Raw genomic sequence first — 26,071 nt, forward strand, 5'->3', positions numbered from 1 at the left:
TGTGAATAGGAGACTAAATCAATAGATCTATATCGTAAGTCCATCTGAGGAATTAATACAATGTAAAAGGACACAGAAATTCAGTGGTTCATCAATTAAATACTAAAATGGCATCACTTACCCAGAAGAAGGCTTTTTTTGAGAGATTCTATTGGGAGGTTGTGGAGGCAGTGGTGGTGGTATAGGCTTAGCTTGTGGAACAGCTTGCACTTGCTTTGACTGCTGATTTAAAGCTTCTATAACACTGGCTGTCTTTGCAACTGGAGGTGGTGGTGCTGGGGAGAGCATATCTATTAAAAAAGCAAGGTGGAAAGGTGGTAGAATTAAACTTTTCTTACTATTTATTCTTACTTATTCAACTTTTATTCTTAGAATCTCAACCATTTATTTGTTACATGATTTATTTCCAAGCAGAGAAGTACTTTACTAATCATAATTTATAAAAAATATTATAACATCCAGTGGCAGCGACTCTTCCTTTGCACAATAAGAACCTTTCTCTAGAGGTCAGGACCAGAAGCAGCTCCCTAGCACAGGGGTTGCAACCTTTAGGAGCAGTGGGCTGAATTAATGCAGCTTGGTCTGTCACTTGCAACCTGCTTCCCTTGAGGCCAAATGCCACTGATTTCCCACCCCTCCCCTCCCCCTGCCAAATTGTCCTTGGACCGAGCCACCAATTGCCCCTCCCAGGCCCCCTCCCAAGTTGCCACTGGCATCCCAGCTTCATAGGTTACAAGTCACTGTTTGATGGGCCAGCACAGGTCCCAACCCTTGCTCTAGCACTTGCTTTGAGGTAAACACTCAGTATCCCAGCCTTTTCTCTAGATGTAGTTCTGAATTACTTTTGGTCAGGCCCATACTTAATCTCTAGTCGATCCAAAGGATGTTACTTTGCATGTGAAATTTAAGATCAACTGCCCTACTGTTGTAATAACTGATCTTGCAAGTGCTTTGCTAGATGGGGATGAACTTACTACATGTTTATTTTCCCTGCTGAATCAAAGATTTACAGTTTGTGTTTTATGGAAATTCAGTTAAGTGAGCAATATTCCATGGGAAGTACTTGAAAGAGGAACTCCTCTGAGGTCATTTAATTATAGCATGATTTTAGAGAAGACTTTTAGAATTCGATTGGGGAAATTCAGCCAGAGGCTGGCAAACTGTTATACTATATCACCCCCAACTTTTCATATTGCTGTCTATATTTCTGAAACTAGTGAAAAATTAAGTATAACGTGGAGGTGACACATTGAGAGGTACAGCACCAACATTATTTTGAACACTTTATTTTTAAACATCTCATTAAAGGGAAGGCAAGATGAATAATTACAACTATTTAGAAAACTTGTAACAGAAAGAGTTTCCTGTTAAACTGCACTATGCCAGCCAGTCCCCTCTGGAATATTAGATAAGACCATTCATACAGTGAAATAAAAATTGCTGGATGAGTGAGTATAGGCCAAAGTTAAAAAATCACCAAAAGCAGAAGCATGAGGTGTGAAAAAGGAAAAAGGTGGCCAACCATGATTAGGAGAGAAAAACAGAGGAAAGTGAGAACATACTTGTAGACGTTACACGCAATGGTGGCACAGGGGGATGAATAGCTGGTGGATCTGAGGAAGATCTCTGCCTGCTTATACTTTCCACTCCTAATGAATTAGTCTTCCACATTGTGTTAGAAGAAGTTGTCTGAACACCACTGCCAAGAACTGAAGGCTGAACTAAAAGGAGAGAATTCTTTATTATTATTATTACTGCATAGATACAGGAAGTGTTAAGTGTCACACCTGCCTTTTTAAAAATGGCATCCCTGTATAGTACAGGAAACCCTCACTATTCACAGGATTGGCATTCACAGTTTCAAATATTCACGAATGCCAAACCCGCATTTTAAACACACTTTATACACTTACAGGAGCTCCTTTGGAGCTCTGTGCTTGCTGCCGCCAGGCTCCTGCCGCAGCACTCCCACTGCTGCTGCTGCGCTCCCACCGCCACTGCCAGACCCGTGCCCCCCACCAGCCACTCGGGGCATGAACACAGTGCCTCATTCGCAGATTTCGCCATTTGCAGGGGATACAAGAACATACCCCACAAATGGCAAGGGTCGCCTGTATATAAACTGACAGAAATCACTACCTTTTTGGAAGACTATAAAAAGATAAATCACAGTTGAATGAAAGCAACAGAAGTTTCTGATTAAAGCATCCCTACTATCAGGGTTTGAATTACAGGGGATCTTGGCAGGGGCTGAGCCCCGCCATAAGATTTGAAAATCATAACCGGGGGGAGTGGGGGGGAAGGTGTCTCTAATTTATTAGGGCACCGAGATGGGCAGACCAATTTTTTTTTTTTTGTAGACCCCACACCACCAAGAGTCAAAATGTAATGTGAACCCTGCCTACTATTTAGCTATGTAAACATTTGTCTCAGATCAGCATTACAAAATATGGTGATTTTAAAACCTGTTTCACAGCTTATGAATCTGACGCTAGCTAGCAGTAATAAGGACAGGGATTTCTCCACAGGAAATCAGAAACTGAGTTGTATGACCATCACTAACTCCTGACTAACAGCTCTATCAGTCTCCAAAAACTACAAGGGACAGACTGCAGCTCATGTGACGGTTCGTGGACATCACTGACTAAAAAGGGTAACATCAGTTTTGATTTTGGCCTTCCATAAAAGTGCAATTCTGAATTTCACCCAAAGTAGGAGCAACAATTACAGCACCTACATATATAGCCTTGCTTTTGTATTTTAGCAGCGATTCCTAAACCATAATTTACTAAATTACTACATTCTAAGACTCAAGAGCTTTCTCCCCAAGTCACTACAAAACATTGCAAGTTCTGTTTCTGTGAACAAACAATCAGCCTATTGGCATATACTTTTTGCCTACTCAAGAATGTGTGATCACCATATTAAAGAAAGATGAAAAATATAGTAAATATGAAGTAGGTATAAGCATCAGTTTTCATGGAGTGTAGGCACAGAGGGATTAGAAGATTTGAAGAGCATTCTAAAATTAGAAGTCTAATAATAACAACAACAACAATAATAATAATAAAAGCAGCTAATAAGAAACAAGATCAGTAATAAGTCAAAAACACATTCAACTAGGCGAGCAAAATAAAAGAGGCTAATGAAACCAACTGCTAATATATTTTGATTTTAACCCAGGAGGAATGTTTTCCTGGCATAAGCAGCATTGCACTATTGCCTAACAGTTTCAGGCGGGGGTGAGGGCAAGAAAAAAAAATTATGTTGGTCATTTAAGTAAGTGGCAATGGGTAAAATGCTATAGGTGCTCAGAAACAAAATTTGGTCCAAGAACAAAATCGTTACTTTAATTTACCAGTCATGTCCACTGTTTAGTAGAAGTGTATTTCAATCTGGGTGCTCCCATTCCTATAGTATCTTACCATCCTTTTTAAGAAATGCAAAATTATGCAACTCTGAGCTAGCTCATATCACAGCTGCACAACTTGCCAGACCAGATGAAAACCCATACCATACCAAGTCTTGTACTCTAACTTTGGTAACACCCTTACACTTCCAAAAAGGGCCAGAAACCATTCCCGTATCCAGTCAGTTATGTACTTTATGCTTTATCTTATTGTTTATCTAGTTGTTAATAAAGTCAAATCCCAAGAAAAGGACAGTTTCCCCTACAGAGGGCAAGCTGTTACAGGGCAGGTAAGTCTTCTACACACATCCCAACACACCAAGTCCAAACTTATGTAGGATAAAAGGCCTTAGATATGTGTAACAGTATTTACTTGCATTTATATGTTTTAAATATATTGGTATTCAGGAAAGAGGCTAGATTGCTGAAGGCATAAAAGACAGAGATTCTTATTCACCAAACAAGTGCAACATATAAAGACAGGCACTGAAAAATTTCTCCAGGCTGTCCCATCACCATGATCTATATCTTAAAGTAAGAGGGAAGTCCAGCCTTGGCTGTAATAGTAGTTCTTGTAATAAAAGTATCTGTATTACTTACAAGCCCTATGAACAGGGCTGAGGCCTATTAATTTTACACAGACCTTCTGAAAAAGGAATAATAAACAGGGATCCGGGTTTTCTCTTTCCCATGGAAAAATGGAGGAAACTGCAGATTTTACCCTTTATCAGAGGCAAACGTGGATTTCTCATTTTACAGGACAAACTCATGAATTTTGCAGTTTTGCAAACAGCTCTCTGCAGGCTGGCAGAGTTCCAGTCTGCAAGAGGGTGGGAGGGAGCGGGAGGAGGTTTGCCAGGCAGGGCGCACCACGTTTACATATATGCACATGAAGAGCAGCTTCCATAGCTGGGGGGGGGAGGGGTTGAGGCCCCCATAGGGAGGGAGTTGGGAAGGGCAGGGCCTGCCTGGGGCTGAAGCTGCTGTTCAGCCAGACAGTGCATGGGGCTTGGGGCCACAATGCACAGCTGCAGGGCCTTGGTGCAGGATGGGACCATGAGTGGCTCATCTGTGGATGGCAGCAGCGCAGGAGCCCAAGCCCACAGCAGGCAGCCTGTGCCTGCCCCCACCCCATGCACAAATCTGGGGGGCACAGGTCCCTGCTGCCCCCCAGGAGTGCATGCAGCAGTGGGGAGTTGGGCTCTGCTCACTGCAGCAGCCACTGCCACTTCCTGCTGAGGGCAGGGGGCTGGGGGAGGAGGGGGCACTAGTAAGGCCAGGGAGGGACTGGGGAAAGAAGAAGTGAGAGGCCTTTCATTTTAAATCACAGGTTTGGGGTTTTTTATCAGGGAACTTGCAATTTTTTTTTTTTTTTTTTTTATCAGAGACCTTGCAATTTTTACCAGGGAAAGCCAGGATCCCTGATAATGAGTAATGATACAGTTTTAAGTTCTGACCAGTTACCAACTCCCTCAACTACCCAATTACCCAAACTGTCATACTGTTTATATTTTACTTTCATTTCAACACTTCCTAGGACACATCTCAGAAAAGTCTCTGCAAGGTTATCACTGTTAAACTTCTTTCACATTATGCAGCATGCTTTTCCTCTGTCCAGGCATTTTAAAGAAGAAATATTACTACACAAGCTAGATACTTAAAGAATTTCAAAACTGATTAAAATTACCTGAGAGTCGGAAACCTTCATGAAGCAAAATGTAATGAAAGATGGCACATATGCAGAAGGCTCTTTTTGTTTTAAATCACCCAATCTGTTACTCACTTCTTATAAGTGCCTGTGAGCTTCATCAATTGTTTGTAGACACGTATAGCAGAATAGTTCTGCATGTATAGAAGTTCTGTATAGCAGAAGCACAATGCAGAATACTTTTTTCCTTCACTACCATGTACAATGAAAATCAAGCTTGGAATATGTTCTGCCGATTCATCTCAAATATAAAAGTCATCAAAAATAGCTCTAATACCTACCTGTGCAACGGAACTGTAAAACAAATCTTCAAAACGTAAGAAAAAAATATTATGATCCCATTTCTTCTAAAATACTATATTTTCCAGTGTTAGTACCTTTGCCAATATTCCTTGGAGGCAGGGGAGGTGCGCTTGTTGTAACAGGTACTGCAGGCTGAATGGGAGGTGGACTACCACTGAGTATTGCTCCATAGGTTTCATTCTGTAATATACTAGGCATAAAACTTCTTTGTTTATCCTTAGCAATATTTGCTGCATCTCGTGCCAAAGATGCTACATTAGGCTGAAGTTGGTTTGATCCCAGCTGATAGAAACTGACAGGCCTGTCTTCTCTCCGATTAGGGCTGGGTTGCTAAAAACAACAAAAGATTACATGCTGATATTATGCTACTTGCTTTAAATATATTTAGCAGGACTAACTACCATATGCTAGTTAGAAGTTTAAAATTATTACATCTTGAAAGATATTGCACTTATGTCACCACCACCCCAACCAACCTACCCAGGAAAGCCACATTCCCCTCTTGCAGTTTTAAAGGAACAAAGAACTCTTGTGCACTGATTTTTGCGTCCGTGTTTAATTTTAACAAAATTGTCTCATTTAATTCACTCTACTCTGCAATGCTTTTAAAAAGCAGTTTAATACTTCTCTCCTTAATCTCTTGTTTTTCGGTACCAACTTTGCTCCAATGGTGTTCCCCTTACCTCTTCTATTGCATCTCATAGCATATGTTCCTGCATTTTTTATGGTGTCATTTTGTTCTCATCATAATCACCACCACCTGCTTACTATTTGCATTATGGTAATACAAAGGTGCCCCCAGCTGAAATTGGGATCCCACTGTGCTAGACTCTATACAAACACATAGTAAGAGAGTCCCTACCACAAGTAATTACAATCTAAACAGACAAGGCTACAAAAAAAAAATGAGTGAAAACAAATGTGCAGAGAGAATAAGATGTACCCAAAGTCATACAGTGAGTCAGTAATGTAGCTCTCCTCCATCTGATTCCAGCATCCAGGCCCAATACCTAACAGCCAGAAAGCTAAAGCTACTAGATAGAGGCAGATCTTTAAGGGGAGTTGTTCAATTGACCAGAGGCAGCAACCAGATGCCAAGACACTGCCTCATACTGCAAACTACTAAGAGTCTTGCCAGGCTGGTCTCACTGAACTTTGTTCCATCTTTTATATGAGACACCATGCAGTAAAATTAATGCTAAGCCAAAAGCTCCTCAGGCTTTAATGGCTAGTAGGAAGGAAAAGCAGTAATCATTCTCAGTCTCCTGGCTACTGAGAGGCTTCTGATCTAGCCTTTGTTTTCAATTTGCCCACTAAAATAAAGGTCACCTACAACTACTCAAATTTTTACCAAACAGCACTGCACAACTGATCAGACTTCTTTGCAGAAGCAGCACTATTTACAAGACTTTGAACTCTTTTCACTCTTGGCATCTTATGAATACTGTATCAGAAGTGATAGCTTTCTGCCACTGTCTGCAAGCGAGCACAAGGGGCACACAGACAATCCCTCACTTGTGCCAGTTGCCATGGCCTTTTCCGAGAGTGCATGCCACACTGTGACAGCACAGCTGCTGCGAAAGGGACCTAGTAGAGGCTTGTAGCTATGTACGTTCTGGTAGCTGGGTGGCGATTACTGATGTCTGTTGCCGGAGACAGGTAAGTAGGGACTAGGCCTCCGTGGAAGAACTGCATTAGCTTACACTCATTTCACATATGGGAGGTTACCTTGGCAATCATATGGACTAGATTTATTTTGTAAAAAAGGTTTAAACCACTTCTAGAAAGCTCCAAGTCTTGATGGTCAGAATTTTTATTTTGAAAAGCTTAATTCCATTTATAAGCATTTTGCCTGAAAACAGATGCAGATTTCAAGCTGTTCTCTCTTCTTTGTTGGAATACAAAACAACTGTATACACTGAGTTTTAAATTTAGATTGCATTTCAAACAAAAAATGATTGCGCTCAAGCATTTGCTATGATGCAGGAACATCATGGTCAGATTCTGACACAGAATCCTGGTCTAAATCTGAATCCTGGTCTGAATTTAAAAAAATCTCTGTGGGACTGATCAGCCTAATAAGCCCAATGAAAAATGTGCTCCTACACAACGAATATGCTTTTGAAAATGGGTTGGTAAAATTTTATCAACAGTCCATAGCAAGTATGAGCCCAAGCCTCTCATTAGCTTGCTAAGGGACAAACCAGTTCAGTTCAGGGACATGACTGATGGACAGCTGGGACAATGTTGCTCAGCCCACGCACACAAGCAAAAGTGCCCTATTTAGTTTACTCTGAGTCTTGCAAAATGTCATCTGTTTGCTATATAAACTTCAGCATTATTTTTCTCATTGTAATGATAATCATTGTAATTATTGTGCTCTAATAATTATAATAAATACAGTTGAGGATTCGTATGCACAGCACATGACCAAATTGTATTCGTAACATTCCATAGCTCAGAAAATACAAATGTGCCTTTAGAAATAAGGTTAGATCAACACACAGCTGGTGAACTGTGGGTGTGAATGTTAAAAGAGCCATTTAGAGCATTAGTATTTATGCTAAATACACATTTATACCAATAGTACAGAGAACAAGCGAGCTATTTTCCTCAGAATATATCCTATGATTAGACTGGATTAATCAAATACAACTATCAATGCACAACACCCTGACTGGTTATAAAATACATATAAAAGTCATTAATGGAAGCCAATTATACTAAACCACACCTTCACTTAGTCTGAAACCTTCTCCTTTCTATTATTTTACATTCACTTTTGACACACGTCTCAACTTTAAAAAACAAAACTTGAGAAGCGACCCTTATGACCAGTAATTACAAAAACTATTTGACTTCTTTACAGATAACTCTATTTGACAGCTTGTCATTTGTAAACAGAATTCTGACATGGCCCATGGCAAACCTAAACGCAACAACAATATTCAGCAGCACAGTCAATGTACTAACAGACATTAGTCTGTGATTAATAGTCCTTAATCTTCTTTCAAAAGTCCCAGTAGTATAAGCCTATTAATAGTGGGCAGTGAAATACTAGTTTTATTATTTTAACCTCACTGCTGAGTACCAAATGATTTCCTCAGAGGTGGAGCTGAAGTCCAGCCAAAAAACAGAAGAGGTGACAGAACTGAAAAAACACGGTACCAAGGCAAGTGGCACCAGAGCTACAAGGATAAATGGAACAAGAAAAAACCAGGGTATTGATTATGGCAGAAATGCCTGAATACATCAGGTATAAATCATAATGTACCAGGCTAGCAGCAAGGTTTGCTTAAGTAAAAAGATAAGTCTATGTAGCAACATGAATATGACTACCATGTTGCTCCATTCCTACGCAGTTCTTTTCACTAGACACTCTCAATGCTCTTTGTACAAAGAAAAGCAATGTAGTCCAGGCGTATCAAACTTACTTGTCCCTGCAGGACAGCTGAGCCCACAGACCCCTCCCTTCTCCCCAACACACCAGATCCAGTAACAGGTTTGGCCAGTTGGAACCCAAAATGCATGTGGCTTGGATCCTAGACCTGCCAGAACAGGCGCTGCATGTAGTGCAGTCCAGCTGAGGCCTGTAGCGAGATCCCAGGCCAACCAGAGCAGGCGCCATGGTGCATGCAGTGCCTGCCCTGGCTGTATTGTGCCACACGCAATGCCTGCTCTGGGAAGGACCTGCGCTGCATGTGGTGCTTGCAGGCTCTGCATGCAGCACAGTTCTCAGACTGGCTGGAGAAGTCACCATGTGTTGCACAGTCCTGGAGCTACCAGCGTGGGTTGCCACTGCAGTATATACATCCCCAGAGCAGGCACCACATGTGGTGCAATATAACCTAGGAAGGCACTGCATGTGGCGCTTCTGGGATCCACTCTACATGGCTCCCTGCTGGACTGTGGTGAACGGGGCGCCTGTTCCAGGTGCTCTGGGATTTGCGCCACATGTGCCTGCTCATGTAGTACAAGTCCTGGAGCAGCCAAGCCAGGTGCCATGCCTGTTCCAGGCCCTGCCCATAGGGCTGACTTGGCACACGCCATGCTCTGTGTGTGTCTGCTTAAACCCAGGGACAGCACCAAGGGCTAAGTCGCAGGGCTCCATGAGCTATATGCTTGACACTCCTGAAAAAGTCATTGTATGTATTATGATAAAAAAATTATACATAATGACAAGGGCATGCTGTGAAACTTTACCAAAAACTGGTAAAGAACAGAAGCAAATAACCTAGGTATCCCCAGTTCTTAGTTAATTCTTATTCCTGAAGATATGCAAGCAGAAACTCAAGGGAAACATTCAGCAGGCAGCATTTATTCACTGAAGAGGGATGACACCCCACTTAATGGCACTTTATTGCTTTCAAATGTCAAAATATCAATAAGTGACAAGCAGTTCCGTGTCTCTTGTGCCAAGGGAGTGAAAATCCAAGAATAAGAATCCTACGCAGACAGTATCTTTATAGACATGATCTTCCAGGGAAGGAAATGGACATTTATTCCAGAATATTCTTAGTGAAAACAGTGGGAGCTTGATGCCTAAATACTTTGGAGGATCTGAGCTTTAAGTCCTAAATGCTCCAAAGTCTTAAAGTTCCTTAAAGCACATAGATTAACACCTAGTGGAAGTTTCACAGTTACCTCATGAGCTACCTAACAGGTTTTTGGTGTTCCAATGAGAGTTCAATCACTGGGAACTTCAAAATCCCCTTGAAGTGTCTGTCTCCACCTGTAGGTGCTTAAAAATGTCTTTAAAAATCTGACCCTAACTGGCTAAGTCATTTCTGAAAGCAGGATTCAGTTTCTTATGTCATTAAGATACTTCTCACCTAAAAATGTCACTCATTCCATCTTCTAAGCTTCTAGTAAATACAATATTACCTTTACTGAGGGGATTCAGAACCAAAAACCCCCAACCCTGCAAAGATGGATGAACCTGGCAAATTTAATGCACTGGATTTGTTGCATTGAAGTAAAAACTCTACTTAAGTTATAGCAAAATCGAAGCTACTGACTTCACAAAGAGTATAAAGATTCTGTGATTAATTGCTTGCATTTTGTGGAGGCACCTTTTTTGCCTTTTATATTGGCTTCTGCTTTGTGTCCTGGATATATAAACTCTTGATCTAGTGAAACAAATTAGGTGGGGCAATGATTCAATTACTAAAATAACAAATTTGGGTAGAGGAAGAATCTACAAATTGTTCAGTTGCCCTCATTCACACCTTTAAGACACCATCTGCTCCCGAAAGTAAACTCAAAAACCAGAGTGGGGTGGGTAAGGGAGGGAGAGAATGAGGAATAAACTATAATTCAGGGAATAAGGTGGAAATGCAATTTCATTTCATTATTCATTTTAAATTTTGCAGTATTCTACATCCTACCAGAAAGTAAAAGTGACTACAGGCATACCTCGTTTTATTGCGCTTTGCTTTATTGCGCTTTGCAGATATTGCGGTTTTTTTACAAATTGAAGGTTTGTGGCAACCCTGCGTCAAGCAAGTCTATCAGCGCCGTTTTTCCAACAGCATTTGCTCACTTCGCATTTTTTAGCAATAAAGTATTTTTTAATTAAGGTATGTACATTTTTTTTTTTTAGACATAATGCTATTGCACACTTAATAGACTACAGTATAGTGTAAACATAACTTTTATATGCACTGGGAAACCAAAAACTTCGTGTGACTGGCTTTATTGCGATATTCACTTTATTGCGGTGGTCTGGAACTGAACCCGCAATATCTCCGAGGTATGCCTGTATATAGTATTAGACACAAACCTGTAATTTTTCATCCACATCATCATCGCTTTCATCCAGATCTTCATGGAGTAACCGCCATTCATATTCTACATGCACATGAGAATTAAACCTTCCAGATAATGCTTGTGTAAGCTAAAGAAAAACATATTTTTAACAACAATGCCACGAACAGCAATTATGAATAGTTAAAATACCATTTCATCAAGGGTATGGAAAAAAAATTCTGTCTTTTTAAAGTGCAAAGATTATTTGCCTCCCAATATAAATGTCAGGTATTTATATTTCCTGAAGATAGGCTTGAACAGTAGTGAAGTCTTCTGTTTAGTTACAGAGCAAGCAAGCCAAAGGCAAATTGCCATTTCACTACCCACCAGTACGCCTTAATTATATTACAAAGGGAACCAGTCAAATGAAAAGATAATTTGGGTCTCATTTCCTTCGGTCACTAACCTGGCTGCTTTGATAGCTAAATAAAGGAAGTTAACCACATTAGAAGATTTGAAATGATGGACACCTCGCTAAGGTGGTATGGGACTGCAACAATTCATTTCCCCTAGGTCACTAGCTCTACAGCCCAGATCCACAATGTTACTTGGGCACCCACCTACAAATAGATTTCTATGGAATTTAGGAAACTAAACTCCTATTTAGTCACTTGATATCTTTCTAAACCAGGTTTTACCAGCCTATGCAAGATTCAAAGTGGTGGCAGAAGACAAGATCTACATATGATATTACCCATCACAGAGCCATCCAACTCCATAGAGAGGGACAAGGTATCCAAAACTTCTTTAAAAAGAAATCCAGATTTTACTTAAGACGACATAATCCATTAGTCTTTCTTGCCAGAATTCTAGTTTTAAAATATTCAGTATACTCACAGAATATACAGCTGTACACTATTAAAAATTCAGAAATAATTCTGTTTATTAGAAGCCTACCAAACAGTAAAAAACTTACCAGCTCTTCACAGTGCGTATGTTTTAAGCGTTTAGCTATATCAGGTGGCGTCTCTCCAGATTCATTGGCTACATATTTCAGTAAGAAAAGAAAGTTATGCTGTTATGTGTCATAAGTGACATACACATTATTAAAGACAAGGAAAACCCGCAATTACGTAATGCATAAACTAAATGAAGTTATTCCTACAAATGGTCTTTTTCCTTCAGGTTAATCTCCTCACAGTGGCAATAACTTGCTATGCCTCATATTAAAATATTGCAGTTTCTGGAAAGCTCCATTATATATATATACAGCTAAAGAAGATCAGATAAATATGAGAAAATTTTAACTAGCTGGTATTTTAAAAAAAATGTTTAAAATAAACATAAACCTTTATTTAAACTTGAACCAAGCAAAATCAGTATTTTCATCATTTTGAAAAGAAAATGGATAATATACACTGGGGTATGCTAACATGATAGAAGAAAATGTGGACGTTGCATGACTACATTTATCGCTGTTACACTTTGTCAGAGACCATCTACAAGCAGTAGTATAAATATAAAATGGAAGCAGACATAAACCTTTTACCTATTTCAATAGAAGCCTTCCCTCTCAGCAGCAGTTTGAGGCACTCAACATTATCAGTTAAACAGCAGTAGTGCAGAGCAGTGCTACCTTTACAAGTCTGCTTATCAAGGTTGCCGCTGTTGGTAAAAAAAAAAAAGTTGGTTACAATTACATTTCCAACCACATGCTAATATGCCTCTCACAACTGAGATGCTTAGATAACTAGATTTTTAAAAGCAGAGTTTTAAGTTAAAATCAAAATTGAAATGACCCTATCTTCTAATAAACAACATGCCCTGGAATAAGATGCACATCTTTTTTTTTGAAAGGCAGAATGAAGAAAAAAAGATCTTGTCTTGTAGTCCAAGGGGTTGGACTAGATCAGGGGTGGGCAAAATGCAGCCCATCAAGCCATTCTATCTGGCCCGCAGGACCCCTAAAAACTTTAGAAAATTAATATTTATCTGTCCCTGGTTGCCTGTCATGCAGTCCTCAACGGCTTGCCAAAACTCAGTAAGCGGCCCTCTGCCCAAAATAATTGCCCTCCCCTGGATTAGATGACCTCGTATGGTCCCTTCCAGCCCCGTCTTCTATGGTCTATGAACTGAGTAGCAGGAACCTGAGCCTGCTCATTGTTCTGCTTTTTCTGGATCATGTGCAGAGTTACTTTTGCTTTCCCACAAGAAGCTTAAGCAGCATATGCTGCAAATGGTATGCTGTTACCATATGCACTTACTTATAATGTGTACCCCAATTTCCAGCAGTTGGCTGTTGGAAAAAAAGGTGCATATCCAACTCAAGAAAATATGGTAATTGTTAATACAACATAGTGTTAAGCAGCATTTAAATAACTTAAAGTAAACTTACCTATTCTGTACTAAAAAGTCAACAATATGAAGAGAAGTACGATCAACCGATCTAACTGCAAGGTGAAGTGCAGTTTCATCTTGCTCCTAAGATGAAACACACATAACAGCAATTGTTTTTTCTTTTTTTTTTTTTAATGCCAGCTAACAAAAATATATTGGGGAATTGATTACAAATATTACATTTTACTAGTACACACACACACGCGCGCGCGCACACACACACACACACACGCAGAGTAAAATTCAAGAATATTATCATCATATTAACTCAAATACCACAAGCCTGCAAAGACATGTACCTTGTTTTGGGAAGGCAGAATGAAAAGGAAAAAAACTTTCCTGATCAAGGACTGGCACCCTATAGTCCATAGGCTAGATTCAGGTCTGCAAAGCCACTGGATTCAGCCCATGCATGTGGGGTTTCAGCAACATTTGGGGATAGGGTTTCTGGCTGCAGACACTCTTCCTGTACTGCCACAGAGAGAAGCACTGGCTGTGGGCATGTCCTAGCACCCACCTGCTCACCCACCTCTGACCTGATGTTCAGCCTGCATCTGGAAAAAGCTGCTAACCACAGTCCTAAAATTCTTAATTGCCAGAGTACATGCTTACCAAGGCTGAATGCTAGCCAAATACAGGACAGGCAAAATCCACTCTTCAACTCCCCCTCTAGCTGCAGCTCCACAGACAAAGTTTTAAACCTACGTCATAGCCACTGCCAAACTGGTCTTTGCAGTTCAGCCAAAAGTGACTGTAAATTTAGCAGCAGCTGTGAGAACTAAACATGCAACTGTGGAGATGTAGGTAGCAAAGTAAGTGATGCTGAGTGGCTCTGCTCCTTCCTGAAACTAGGAAGGGAGTAGAGCCCCCGACAGCCATTCCAGTGCCCCCATGCCTCCACTGTGGCATAGAAATCAGCCTCATTATTTAAAATATGCACCCCAATTTTGGAGGGCTATTTAATGAGAAACAGATGACTCCGGTGTAAATTAAATGCGTTATTGCTGTGTCACCAAAATGGTACATCCCCCTAAAGGTCCTACTATAATCCCCTACTCCATCCCCTTCAAGTTAAGTTGTATAGAAAATGTGGGATGTCATTTCCTTTCATACCAGTTTAACACTGGCATAACTTCATAAGCATCAAGGGTGTTCCTCTTGATTTATGCCTATGACACTGAGTCATGACACTTGACTACTGTCTTCAAATTCCTGGGCTTAGTTAAGAGTGCTCTTTTCCATAAGGATATTTATATTTAGCATGTTTTGCTTTCACAATATTGTGCATGGTGCCTTTTAAACCAGTGATTCTTAACCAGGATACCATGGTACTCATTGGTGTTGTCAGATATTCTGAAAGGCACTGCAAGGTGTGAGGGATAAACTTGTCCCTGCTTGGCTGATCCCCCACCCCCACTACCTAGCTTCTCTGCAAGGAGGTAAGCACTGTAATATATAGTTTTTGAACATGGGTGCTGCTCAATTCACAAACGTAATAGAGGGGTGCCTCAAGTCCACAAAGATCGAGAACTGCTGCTTTAAATCTATAACCACCTTTGACTATGTGATACTAAAGTGCCAATTTCTTAAAGCTTAAGAGACTTAATATGCATACAGGACTGCAAAACTATGCTAAGTAAATACAATATCAGTTTTCTAAGTTATACCTCAAGTTGACCACTCCACCTCTCTTCTGCAAAAACTAAATGGACTTTACAGTACATGTTCAGGAGTTCAACTGTCTGATGAAAAAGCTTGGATTTAACTATGCAATTAAGTATTTTGCTGACTGAGGTCTAAATTTTTAAATACAGGCTTTTAGGAAGAAAAAGTGAGATACTGCATCTAAAAGCTGTTCAGCCGATTGTTCAGATTTGAGGAGGAAGGGGGTAATTAAGAAAAAAAGTGGAAGGAATCTTAATAATAACCACAAGGTGCAATATGGAGAGCCTAAAGCTTATTTATACCGTTTTCTCATCAAAGATTCAGTGTCTTAAAAATCATAATCTACTAACAGCCACAGAATGACAAAAATGAGTAGTATTAAAAGGTCTGTAGTTTTGAAGTACTCTAAGGGCCAGATCCTACTCCACCTAACAGACACCAAAGTGCAATCCTATTTACACTGCTAAAACCAAGAAAAACAGCTAATGCATCTACTTTGTTGCACACTGTCATCTTAGCCTTAAGACTAACTTATAAAAAAGCAGAAAGGAATAAAAGAACTGCCACCTTTTGTATTAAAAGGGTTGTGTTTTTCAGGGACTTAAGCAAGGTAGGCAAGTAAGGCTGGAATGGACCTCCAGCCCCCTGCTCAAGGAAGGATCATCCTTAACTAAACCATCACAGCCCAGTGTCTATTCAACCTGCTCTTGAAAACTTCTAGGAATGGAGATTCCACAACTTCCTCAGGTAGCCTGTCCCAATGCTTGACCATCCTTATAGTCAGAAAGCTCTTCCTAATCTCAAACCCAAATTTCCTCTCCTGCAGTTAAAGGTCATTGCCGCTAGGCTTCTGCCCTATGGCCACTGAGAAAAGTCCATCTCCATCCTCTCTGTAATCGTTTGTCAGGTATTTTAGACTGTGATCAAATCCCTCATCAATCTTCTCTTCTCCAAACTAGCTCTCTTAGCCTTTCCTCATATGTCAGGGGCAGGCAATTATTTCAGGGGGAGGGCCGCTTACCCAGTTTTGGCAGGCTGTTGAGGGCTGCATGGGTAGCCCCACCCTTTGACAGGTGCCTTGCCCCCGGTCACCATCTTGGGACCAATGTCCCAGGGCCAGCACAGGTGGGGCCCAAAGCACAGGCTGGCAGGGGTCTGTGGAGCTGAGCTGGGCTGCACCAGCAGGGAGAGGGGGGAGCTGGCCCGGCCATAGAGCCCCTGCCGGCTGGGATCCCGCGCTCCTGCCACCCTGCTCTGGGCCCGGCCGGCACTGGCCCTGGGACACTGGTGCGGGCCCCATGCTCTCACTGACTCCCTTCCCACTCACTCCCAGTGCCCTCCAGCCCCGCGGTATAGGTGGGGGACAGCTCACAGCCCTGACCCCCCTACTTGCCAGCAGGGAAGAAGCTGGTGCTGAGTGCAGGGAAAAACATCCCCTCGCCTGCCCCATTCCCGGTGCTCCCTCCTGCAGCCACTCACAGCCCATGCGGGGCTGTCTGGAGCAGGCACAGCCAGCCCCATGTAGGATCCAAGCAGCTACAGCACAAGGCACCAGCCACGGGGCAAGCAAGAAGCCACTTTTCCCCATGCTCAGCACCAACTTGTAACTCACCCCCGCTGCCATCCTGGGCCCCCTGCCAGCTCTGGGCTCACCCGTCAGGGCTGTGTGCAGCGACAGCAGCTGTGGCTCCCCCACTTGCCGTACCAGGGAATGTCGACTGCTGCTGCCTGCCTGGAGCTCATGCGCTGGGCAGCCCACAGGCAGCAGTGCCAAACACTGCCCAGCTTGGCAAGTGGGGGGGGGGCTGCAGCCGCTGTCACCAAGCGCAGCCCCAAAGGGCAAGCCCAGAGCCAACACGGGGCCCAGGCTGGCTGCAGGGCCGGGTTAGAAGCTCGTGCTGCATGGGGGGGGGGGGGGGAAGCAGCCCCTCACCTACCCCATGGCCAGCACCCCACATTGCAGCCACTCACAGCCTGCCTAGGGCTGCCTGTGCCTGCTGAGGACAGCCCTGCATGGGCTGCGAGCAGCTGCAGCAGGTGCCAGGCACAGGGCAGGGGAAGGGCCACTTTTCTCTGTGCTGGGAAGGAGCTGGGAAGGAGCCCAGGGAAAAGCTGAGCGTAGAGGGTGATAGAATGGCCTCGCAGGCTGCATCCAGCCCACAGGTTCCCACCCCTATCATATGTCATGCTTCCCAGGCCTCTTTTTGTCACTCTGCTGGACTTTCCAATCTGTCTACATGCTTCTTAAAGTATGCAGCCCAAAACTGGACACAGTACTCCAGGTGAAGCCTCACCAATGCTGAACAGAGCAGAAAAATCAGGTCCCATTATTTACAAGTGACACTTGTGTTAATACAACCTGGTATGCTGTTGGCTTGTTTTGGTTCATGTTCTGCTTATGCTCCACTGTAACTCCTTGGTCCTTAACTGCAATACCACAGCCCAGCCAGCCATTCCCCAGTCTGTATTTATGCATTCCATCCCAAGTGCAAGACTTTGCACTTGTCTTTGCTGAATTTTATCTGATTGATTTATCTCCTCCAATCTGTTCAGCTCATTTAGGATTCTACCCATGCCCTCCAAAGTGACAGCAACTCTATCCAACTTGCTGTCATCTACAAATTTATTCAGTGTGTACTCAATCCCACCATTCAAATCATTCATGAAAATGCTGAACATTACTGGACGTAGGACAGACCCCTGGGAAACCCCACTAGGTAGTGCCTCCCAATTAGACACTGAGGACTGCTCATTGAGCATGCTGATCCAACCAGTTCTGTATCCACCTTACAGTATTTTCATTTAGTTTGTACTTCTGTAGCTCCTTAATGAGAATCATTAAGAGATGTGTCAAAAGCCTTGCTAAAGCCAGGATATATCACCATCTACTGCTCTCCTCTCAGCCACAGAACCTGTCACCTTATCAAAGGAGGAAGTCAGGTTGGTCAGGCACAACTTGCCCTTGATGAATCCATAATTACTGTACTTCATAACCTCTTTCCACTCTTGGTACTTCACAATAGATTCCTCAAAATGTGCTCTATGATCTTTCCAGGTATCAAGGTTAGATTGGTCTCTAATTCTCTGGATCCTTCTTCCCTTTCTTAAAGATGGGCACTATATTTGTCCCTTTCCAATCAACAGGGACCTCACACAACTTCCACATGTTCTCAAGGACAATGGCTCTGAAATTAACTTAGGCAATTCCTTCAGTACCCTCAGGTGTACCCCAATTGGCTCTGCCAACATGAAAGTATCTAGCTTCTTCAAGTAATCCCTGATTTGTTCTTACACTACTTTAGGGTACTTATCTCCTTCCCTATCTTTGCTGTTAATTGTGTTTGTCATCTGGTAGCTGAGTTGATTTGCCTAGGACAAAACAGGATCATGTTTAGGTGCCCAATACATGCAGTAGGAGCTGATCTAAAGTGATTTTTTTCTTTTCTAATCTCTCAGTTTTCTGCTGTATTTTCTCAGCCAATTAAATTTTACTTTCTACCATGCATCAGGAGTACAAACTACCTTCTGAACTGTCCAATCATCAGACGCCTTCATAAGCATACCACATGAATGAGAACTGTGGAAGTCCAAACAATGCCGTGAAGTAGATTTTCATTTTTGTTAATGAATAAAATTCCACTGCCCCATACATTTAGATCAATTCAAATGTTTAATTTTCAATAAGCTCAAAAACCCATTGAAAGACATTCTTGTTTACAACCTTTGCTTCCTTCTCTGAAATAAAAGCAGTTAAAAAAAAGATTATTTGAAATGTTCTTAGTTTAGGTATTAATGTTTTCATGTCTCTTGAAATAAAAAAAGATTAAAGTCATGTACTATATTTTTTGCCACTATAAAACACATCTTACACGAATAAAGATATAGTAAGTTACCACAAATAACTGCAGTCTTGTCACTTTCATTAATAAAAACATGCTGCATTTCCTAGCCAGCATTTGAGTTAAAAAAAAAAAAAAAAAAAGCATCACTCTTACATGTCCATTGGCTAGTGGAATTTTTTCTGTCAGATCCACACCATCAGCATATACTTGAACCAATCCAAAAATATCTCTCGTTTTGACTGCTTCACAAAGAGCATGCAGTTTAGCTGCATTGTCAGCATGCTTCTTCCTTGCATATTTTCTCTCAATATACTTGGCAGTAATATAATCTTTTCTTGCATTCCTGAAATTAAACATAATTTACTTTTAAACATTTTAACAGGATATATTCCAGAGTTACCAACTGTCTACACATTTAAGAACAGTCAGTAAAAATTCAGGTTAAATATGCCCGTCTAAAATCCATAAAAAAGATTCAGCCATCCATAAAAGTCACCAAGCAACCAGAGCTTGATTGTAGCTCTGTGGTCAAAAAGAAGCTGAAGGCAAGCTGATGTACAGACAGAGCACAGCTGAATCACCTGGTATCTGAAAAGGAGTGCTGCACCCTAAAGGGAACCTTCTCTCAGGGCTTTGTAGACCACGGGTGGGCAATTATTTGGGCCCCCATGTGCCACATAGGGAGTTTTGCTGAGCTGTGCCAGCTCCCTCCCACACAATAACTCACCAAAACTCCCTTTGTGGGATGGGGCTGCAGGTGGGCAGGGAGTGGTGTTCAGAAGCGGTGTTCAGGAACAGGATGTGTGGGGTGAGGCCAGGATCACAGGGTGGGCTCGCAAAGCAGTGACAGCATGGGGCTGGGGCCCAGGGCAGAGCTGCAATCTACTGCCTGCATGCCCCTGTGATGGGCGCTGGTTCCACAGGCAGGGGCATGTAGGGAGTGGACTGCAGCTCTACCCTGGGCCCTGGCCTTGCACTGTCACTGCCCTGTGATCCCAGGGTCTCCTTGGCTCAAACCACCCCTTTCACTCCTGGACGCCACACCCTGCCAGCCCCATCCCAGTTGCCTGGCCGAGCGCCCTGCCCACACAGGACCCAGGCAGTCTCCGTGGAGACCCCGGGTTCACAGGGCAGAAAAAGCATGAGGCTGCGACCAGGGCAGAGCCACAATGTGCACCCCACAAATCCCAGCCCGCAGAACCAGGGCTCTGCTCTAGCCCCACGGGGGTGGGGAACTGCGTCCAGAGCAGTCTTGGGGTGGTGATCATGGCTCTGCCCCAGCCCTGCACTGTCCAGTTTCTGAACACCTCTGCCCACAGAACCCACCTTTGCTCCAGGCCCCAACCCCACACTGTAACCGCCCCATAATTCTGGGTGCTCCCAGGCCCTGCCTGCTCATCTTGCTCTGAGTTGCTGCTCCCCACCAGCTCATGGTCCCATCCCAGCTGCCCTGCTTGCACGGGTCCTGCCCCAGGCAGTGGGTTCAGGGCAGATGGGCTGGGATGCCTGGGCAGTGGGGCTGGGTCTGGCAGCAGCAGCCAGAAAAAAACATTGCCACAGGGGTTACCAGGAAAAGGAGTATGGCTACCACACTGCCCTAGCCCTGCTGCATGCCTGGGCCAGGCAGGACTGAGGGACTCACCATGAGCCAGACAAAATTCCTGTGGCCCAGATCCAGCCCAAGGACTGTATTCAGGTCATGTGCTGCTGCTGTGCACTGCACCTGTAATGCTGGTGGGTCACAGGTAGATTTTTTGGGGGTCTGTGCTAAGGCAGGGAGGATTGAAGGGCAGTACAGTTCAAGATATAGTTGGGGACATGATAGTGTAGGGGTGAATAGAGGACCCCTGGGGTGGGGGCAGCATGGTGTAAAACTATTGCTAATGTCAAGCAGTATTGCCAACCCATATACATACACACACACACACACACACAAACTTTTTACTGATACTTTTCACTATTGTTGGTGATACACCTCAAAATTTGAAGTCAGCCTTTTTAACTAGTGCCTAGCAGTAGGTACCAGGGCCTGGCAGAAGAGTTGCATTTACATTATGTAAAACACATCCATGAAACCATGCTTTACTAAAAATGGTTGATTGTCAGTTAAAAAAAAAAAAAAAAAGCCTTGGGTTCGCAACTCTGATATCGACAGATACATATTACACATACATGAACAGGACAATCTATTTGACAAAAACCTCTCCTCTGGGGAATCTACAAAACTGTGGGGAAGGTTTATGTGTCACATTCATTGGGATACTTTCCACTTCTCACATCTACATATTAACTATGCAGTCTCAAACTTTCACATATGGCAAACTGAATATCCACTATCCTTAAGGACAGGAAAAAAATACAAGATTTGGGAATGGCTTCACTTCCTTTGAAACCCTGGGCTGAAACTCAGCTCATGACTACATAAATTTTAGGTTTAGGGGCTCACTGAAGATTACAATTTTGATTTTCTTCATTAGCACTTACACACGCTCATTCAGGGGAAAAGCCAAAACACTTAAAATCATGTGCAGACTAATCAGACCGTGGATACAGATTTGTAGCAGATCCTGCACTTCCTCCCTATTTTCCACAGTCAGAACACCTGGTCACAGAGTTGGTAGACCCTTAGAATCAATCCCAGCTTTACAGTCAACCCTTCTAATCTGATAGGTAAACTGTCACAATTTGCTACGGCTATATACTGGGAACAAATTCCTACCCCCTCTCCCTACCAGAACAAAGTAGGAGCAGGAGCCTCTCATAGGCATAATTCATTTCTTGTGCTGAGGCTGAAGTGGCGCAGGTACATACTCCCCCACAGAGATCACTTGTTACAAAGATAATCTGCTCCTGAGATACCTCTGATAATGGGAGTAACAAAAATCAATTAAACAGTGTAGATATGCAAACCATATTACTTAAAATAGAGAGTATTCTTTAATTTTTTTTTAACTGTGTACTCTTTTAACCTTCCACTTTCAGTCAATCTATTCAAACAACTTGTAAATTAAAAACTAAATGCTGAGATCAGTGTTACAAGTTTCTCAGCTCATGAAAACAGATTTAAATAGCATGGAATTTGACAGACAAATGAAGGGACAAATACAAACATTATTTCTGCACCAAATTTAAAACACTCATGTATGCTTTTACTCTAGAAGTTTCTATATTCCATTGTTTACACATTATTAAGCTCTAAGTCAATTGTTTTTTTTAATTTACTTCTCAAGAATGATTCAATATAGAGGACCTGCTACAGATTACTGAATGACCTAGGTCAATCAAATCAAGTGTGCCTTATTCACAGCTGGTTTTCCTGGTTTTATTCTTCCCATGTCTTCCAGCTGTTGAAGGAGCAGGAAGCCTATATGCATCAAAATCCTCTCTTTTAATGAGAGCTGCATTTTGTTTACCATATTTCTTTTCTTTTACTATGCAAATCTTCTCTGTTACAACTGAGAATCTCTCACAGGGCTATTTTTAGCATAACCGATGAAAGTATATTCTTAACTCTTTGTAGACAGTAATTTCAGTTACAATTCCCAAGTTAAAATAGATTTATATGCTTCTGCATAAGCAATATTTTACTTTAATTCAGCACATCATTCTACTCATCCCACCCACCTGAAAAGACGTTCTGGTGTTTTGTACATCTCTCAGAAGATTTAGTTTGGTTGATGATCTGTGTATCATAAAATTCCATTTCCAAAACAACAGTAAAAAGCCTTTTACTTAGACAACAAAAAAAGATAGATTTGTTCCTGTATTTATTTTTTATTATGTTGCACCTTTCTAAATCACCAAACTAAATAGGTAAGAAATTAAGCATTAGACTGAAAAAACTGATTTAGCAGTTTTTCCTCTACTGCTACCTGAATATTAAGTAGGGGGCTAGGCATAGAGCTAGGCGGGCAGCTCACTGCTATCTTGCCAGTATAGGTTTGAGCTCTCAAAGAGCTCCCAGGATTATTTTTTTCCTCTATCAACCCACAAAGCAAGGTGTTAAGCACTCTCAACTCCTGATATCACTAGGTGTTGGTGGATGCTCAATTCCTCTTATGCATCTGGGATCCTGCCTTCTAGTTTCTTTTGGTATTTAAGAGTACAGGTAATGACTGGGCTGCATGCCCTGGGGACTTCAACATCCTGAATAAGTCAACGTTCATTTGTCCCACAAGGTCCAGACTCAAAAGGTGTAGTGGAAACAGTTAGTAACATGTAATTTTCACTGTTGGAGAACAGGAAAATGAGATACACATCCACTTTATTGATCGTTAAGGCATCAAAAAGCCTTTGGTAACTGGTTTTGTGATAAAAAAATAATAAAGGTGTGGAACAAACATATAATCAACACAGATCAAATAGTGGCTCTATACTTACATGTCACTGCTTGGATTAGGTTTGACAGTCTCATCAGCCGGCAGACAAAATTCCATGATCTCATTAAACCCAGCATTTCCAATATTTTTGGCAAGCTGTTAAAAGTAAAATATCTACATCTCAGACAAACTTGTTCAGCTACTAGGTATGTACACTGTAGTAGTAAATACAAGAGAAACTGAAATCTTTTGGGGTTCTGATTCCTTATATTTCTATATGATTGTGTGACTATGATCAAATTAAACGGCCCCTCTCTGCCCTCATTTTCACATCTTTAAAACAGATACAATGCCTCCTCTTCTTTCCTGAGTTATGAAATACTTTAAAATTCTCCTCTCAAAAATGCTACACAGGTAAGAGGTAAACAGCTGCAAAACATTTTAATTGATCACTTGAAAGGCATATTTAAGTGCCAAATACTTCGCAGTTCATTAAAAAAAGCAATCTACTTCATGGAAAGCCTTGCTAAATGCCAAAAGCCATGAAACCTGTACTCATACAGATAATAACGTCAGACAAAGTAATTTTTCAAAAACACAATATTTTTCCCATTTGAGAAAAGCAGTTTTCCTTGCTTCTATTTATCATCCAGAGGTAACTTCAAAGGATGAAAAAATTAAAATAACAAAAATACACATGCAACAGAAGCCATTACTTTCTCAGATTGCTTTTAAATACAAACATTTATTTACCAAAAGTTCAGATGTTCCCAGCACATCTAAAGTTAGTGACTGCATCCTGGAATAGTGAACACCAAGTTCCCTGTGAATTCCTGAACATTCAATACAAGTAAGAATTCCCAAATTTGTTGAGAGCCAGGTAGGATCTGACAGAAGAAACGATACCACAGAATTAAGGTTTGATCAGGTAATGATTACACTCTAAAGATTATTAATATGGAAATGAAATTCAGTAAGTGGAAGATTCTTGTGCATAAACTTTAACATTTCAGTTTTTATGACTTCTAAATTTAGATTTGTTGACAAATCTGAAACAGATCTTTGACAGTGAAAGAAGCAAAAAATGTGAAAGTTAGGATTTTAATTATTTGGGACTATGTTCTTTGGCCCCTCAATGGGATCGCTCACATTTGTACAACTGCTACTTTGCCTCTGCTTGAGTGGATGCTATATTAGTGCATAACTGGACTACATTCCCAGTCAGTCGGGGCCTCTGAGTGCTACTGTCACAAACAGGCCAGGGAGGTATGGCATTATTTTTGTCATCTTAATACAGATTTTAGTCTAAGGAAAGAAGATGTGATATTAAGTGCAAGTGTTCAACACACAAGATTTCAAAACATTTCAAAGACACTACTGATTTTCTCACACTCTAACTCCACTCATCATCCTTCCATTGTTTCATTGTTCATCCTCTAAAATAAACAAGTCAAATAATTTGTTTTCAAGGTTATAACAATTTTCTATTTATTTTAACGACATTTGACCCCCCAGCTCCACTGAACTAGCCCTTTTCAAAGGCAGTGAGACTTGTGTTCTTTAATTTTACACTAACATAACTATTTATTCAAGAGGTATTGCTAAAGATTTATATCAGTGCAAGTAAGAAAGACTTGGGCCTAGTGTTTTCAGTTATAGCAAAAGATCAAAAACACTCATTCCTGCAGCAACTATGCAGTGTAGAAGAAAAAAAAGGCAACAGCAGGAATAAAAAACTCATTTAAAAAGGGTTAGAATAGAAACTGCCTGATCCACAAGACCAAGAGTGAAAATAACATATTGAAAAGCACGCTCAGTGGGTTCACTATTTTCAAATGAATATATAGTGTCAAAATCATCCTCTGGCACGCAAAGACCAGCATAAAATGTGTGTAATATTTAATATAATATACAATATAAAATATTAGCAGACTGCTTGTACCATCTTCCATTGTCCAATTTAAAGCAAAAATTCAGAAAGAGGTGGAAAAATTGTTAATAAATGCAATGGAATTACTCATCAAAAGTAACAATTAGCAAATTTGGTATGATATTGGAAAAGCTTTCTGATGTTTTTCCTTACGTAGCAAATCTGTTTTGATTTGAACTTGTGAAATTAAGCTGGTAGCATATGCTAGTACATGAGTAGTTAAAATTAAGAGTCAAAGTAAAAATATAAACCAGTAGAATATATACATGTATATATGTGTGTGTGTGTGTGTGTGTGTGTGTGCGCGCGCGCGCGTGCGTGTACACACACACGCATGCACACACATATAAACACACACGCACGTACACACTTAACAGACACAGAAATGAACCGAAGGAATACTTCAAAATCACCTTGTGCTCCACAGTCACAACACACATCATTTCCAGTCATCCTCTGGACCTCTGATATAATTTCTTTTGTCAGCTCTTGGACAATATTATTTTCTCCTGTGTTATCATCACCTTTGAAGGCATTATTTAAAGCTTCTTCCTTGCTGTTCTGTAGCACAGATGTCCATCTAAAACAATGGTAATATTTTACATTTAAAATGCTATCTGCTTCTAAACTATAATGGGATATTATTAGTAGGATGGTAACCCCAGAAACAAAAGTAGTGAAGTAACTCACATTTGACATTCCTGTTCATCTTCAGCTTGAAAGTGATATGTTCTGTCATCTGTATAACAA

The 26,071-nt window shown here is 41.4% G+C and overlaps 1 protein-coding gene across 2 annotated transcripts in view; it reads right to left on the minus strand.

The window, feature by feature from the left end:
• Positions 1-26,071, minus strand: part of ASAP2 (ArfGAP with SH3 domain, ankyrin repeat and PH domain 2) — a 171,764-nt gene that overhangs the window by 9,313 nt on the left and 136,380 nt on the right. The window contains exons 13-24 of one of the 2 annotated variants that reach the window (XM_090032337.1): positions 26,012-26,060; positions 25,735-25,901; positions 24,145-24,278; positions 23,453-23,547; positions 19,226-19,415; positions 13,564-13,649; positions 12,718-12,833; positions 12,145-12,212; positions 11,203-11,316; positions 5,495-5,750; positions 1,563-1,721; positions 122-290 (exon numbers count right to left, since the gene is read on the minus strand). In XM_090032337.1, coding sequence (XP_089888463.1) covers positions 122-290; positions 1,563-1,721; positions 5,495-5,750; positions 11,203-11,316; positions 12,145-12,212; positions 12,718-12,833; positions 13,564-13,649; positions 19,226-19,415; positions 23,453-23,547; positions 24,145-24,278; positions 25,735-25,901; positions 26,012-26,060 — 1,603 coding nt within the window. The remainder of the gene's footprint in view (positions 1-121; positions 291-1,562; positions 1,722-5,494; positions 5,751-11,202; positions 11,317-12,144; positions 12,213-12,717; positions 12,834-13,563; positions 13,650-19,225; positions 19,416-23,452; positions 23,548-24,144; positions 24,279-25,734; positions 25,902-26,011; positions 26,061-26,071) is intronic. The other variant, XM_090032346.1, reaches the window with a different exon arrangement.

Source organism: Crocodylus siamensis, chromosome 1 (genome assembly GCF_052110815.1).
Source record: "Crocodylus siamensis isolate JL-2025a chromosome 1, ASM5211081v1, whole genome shotgun sequence".
In the NCBI taxonomy this organism is placed as follows: domain Eukaryota; kingdom Metazoa; phylum Chordata; order Crocodylia; family Crocodylidae; genus Crocodylus; species Crocodylus siamensis.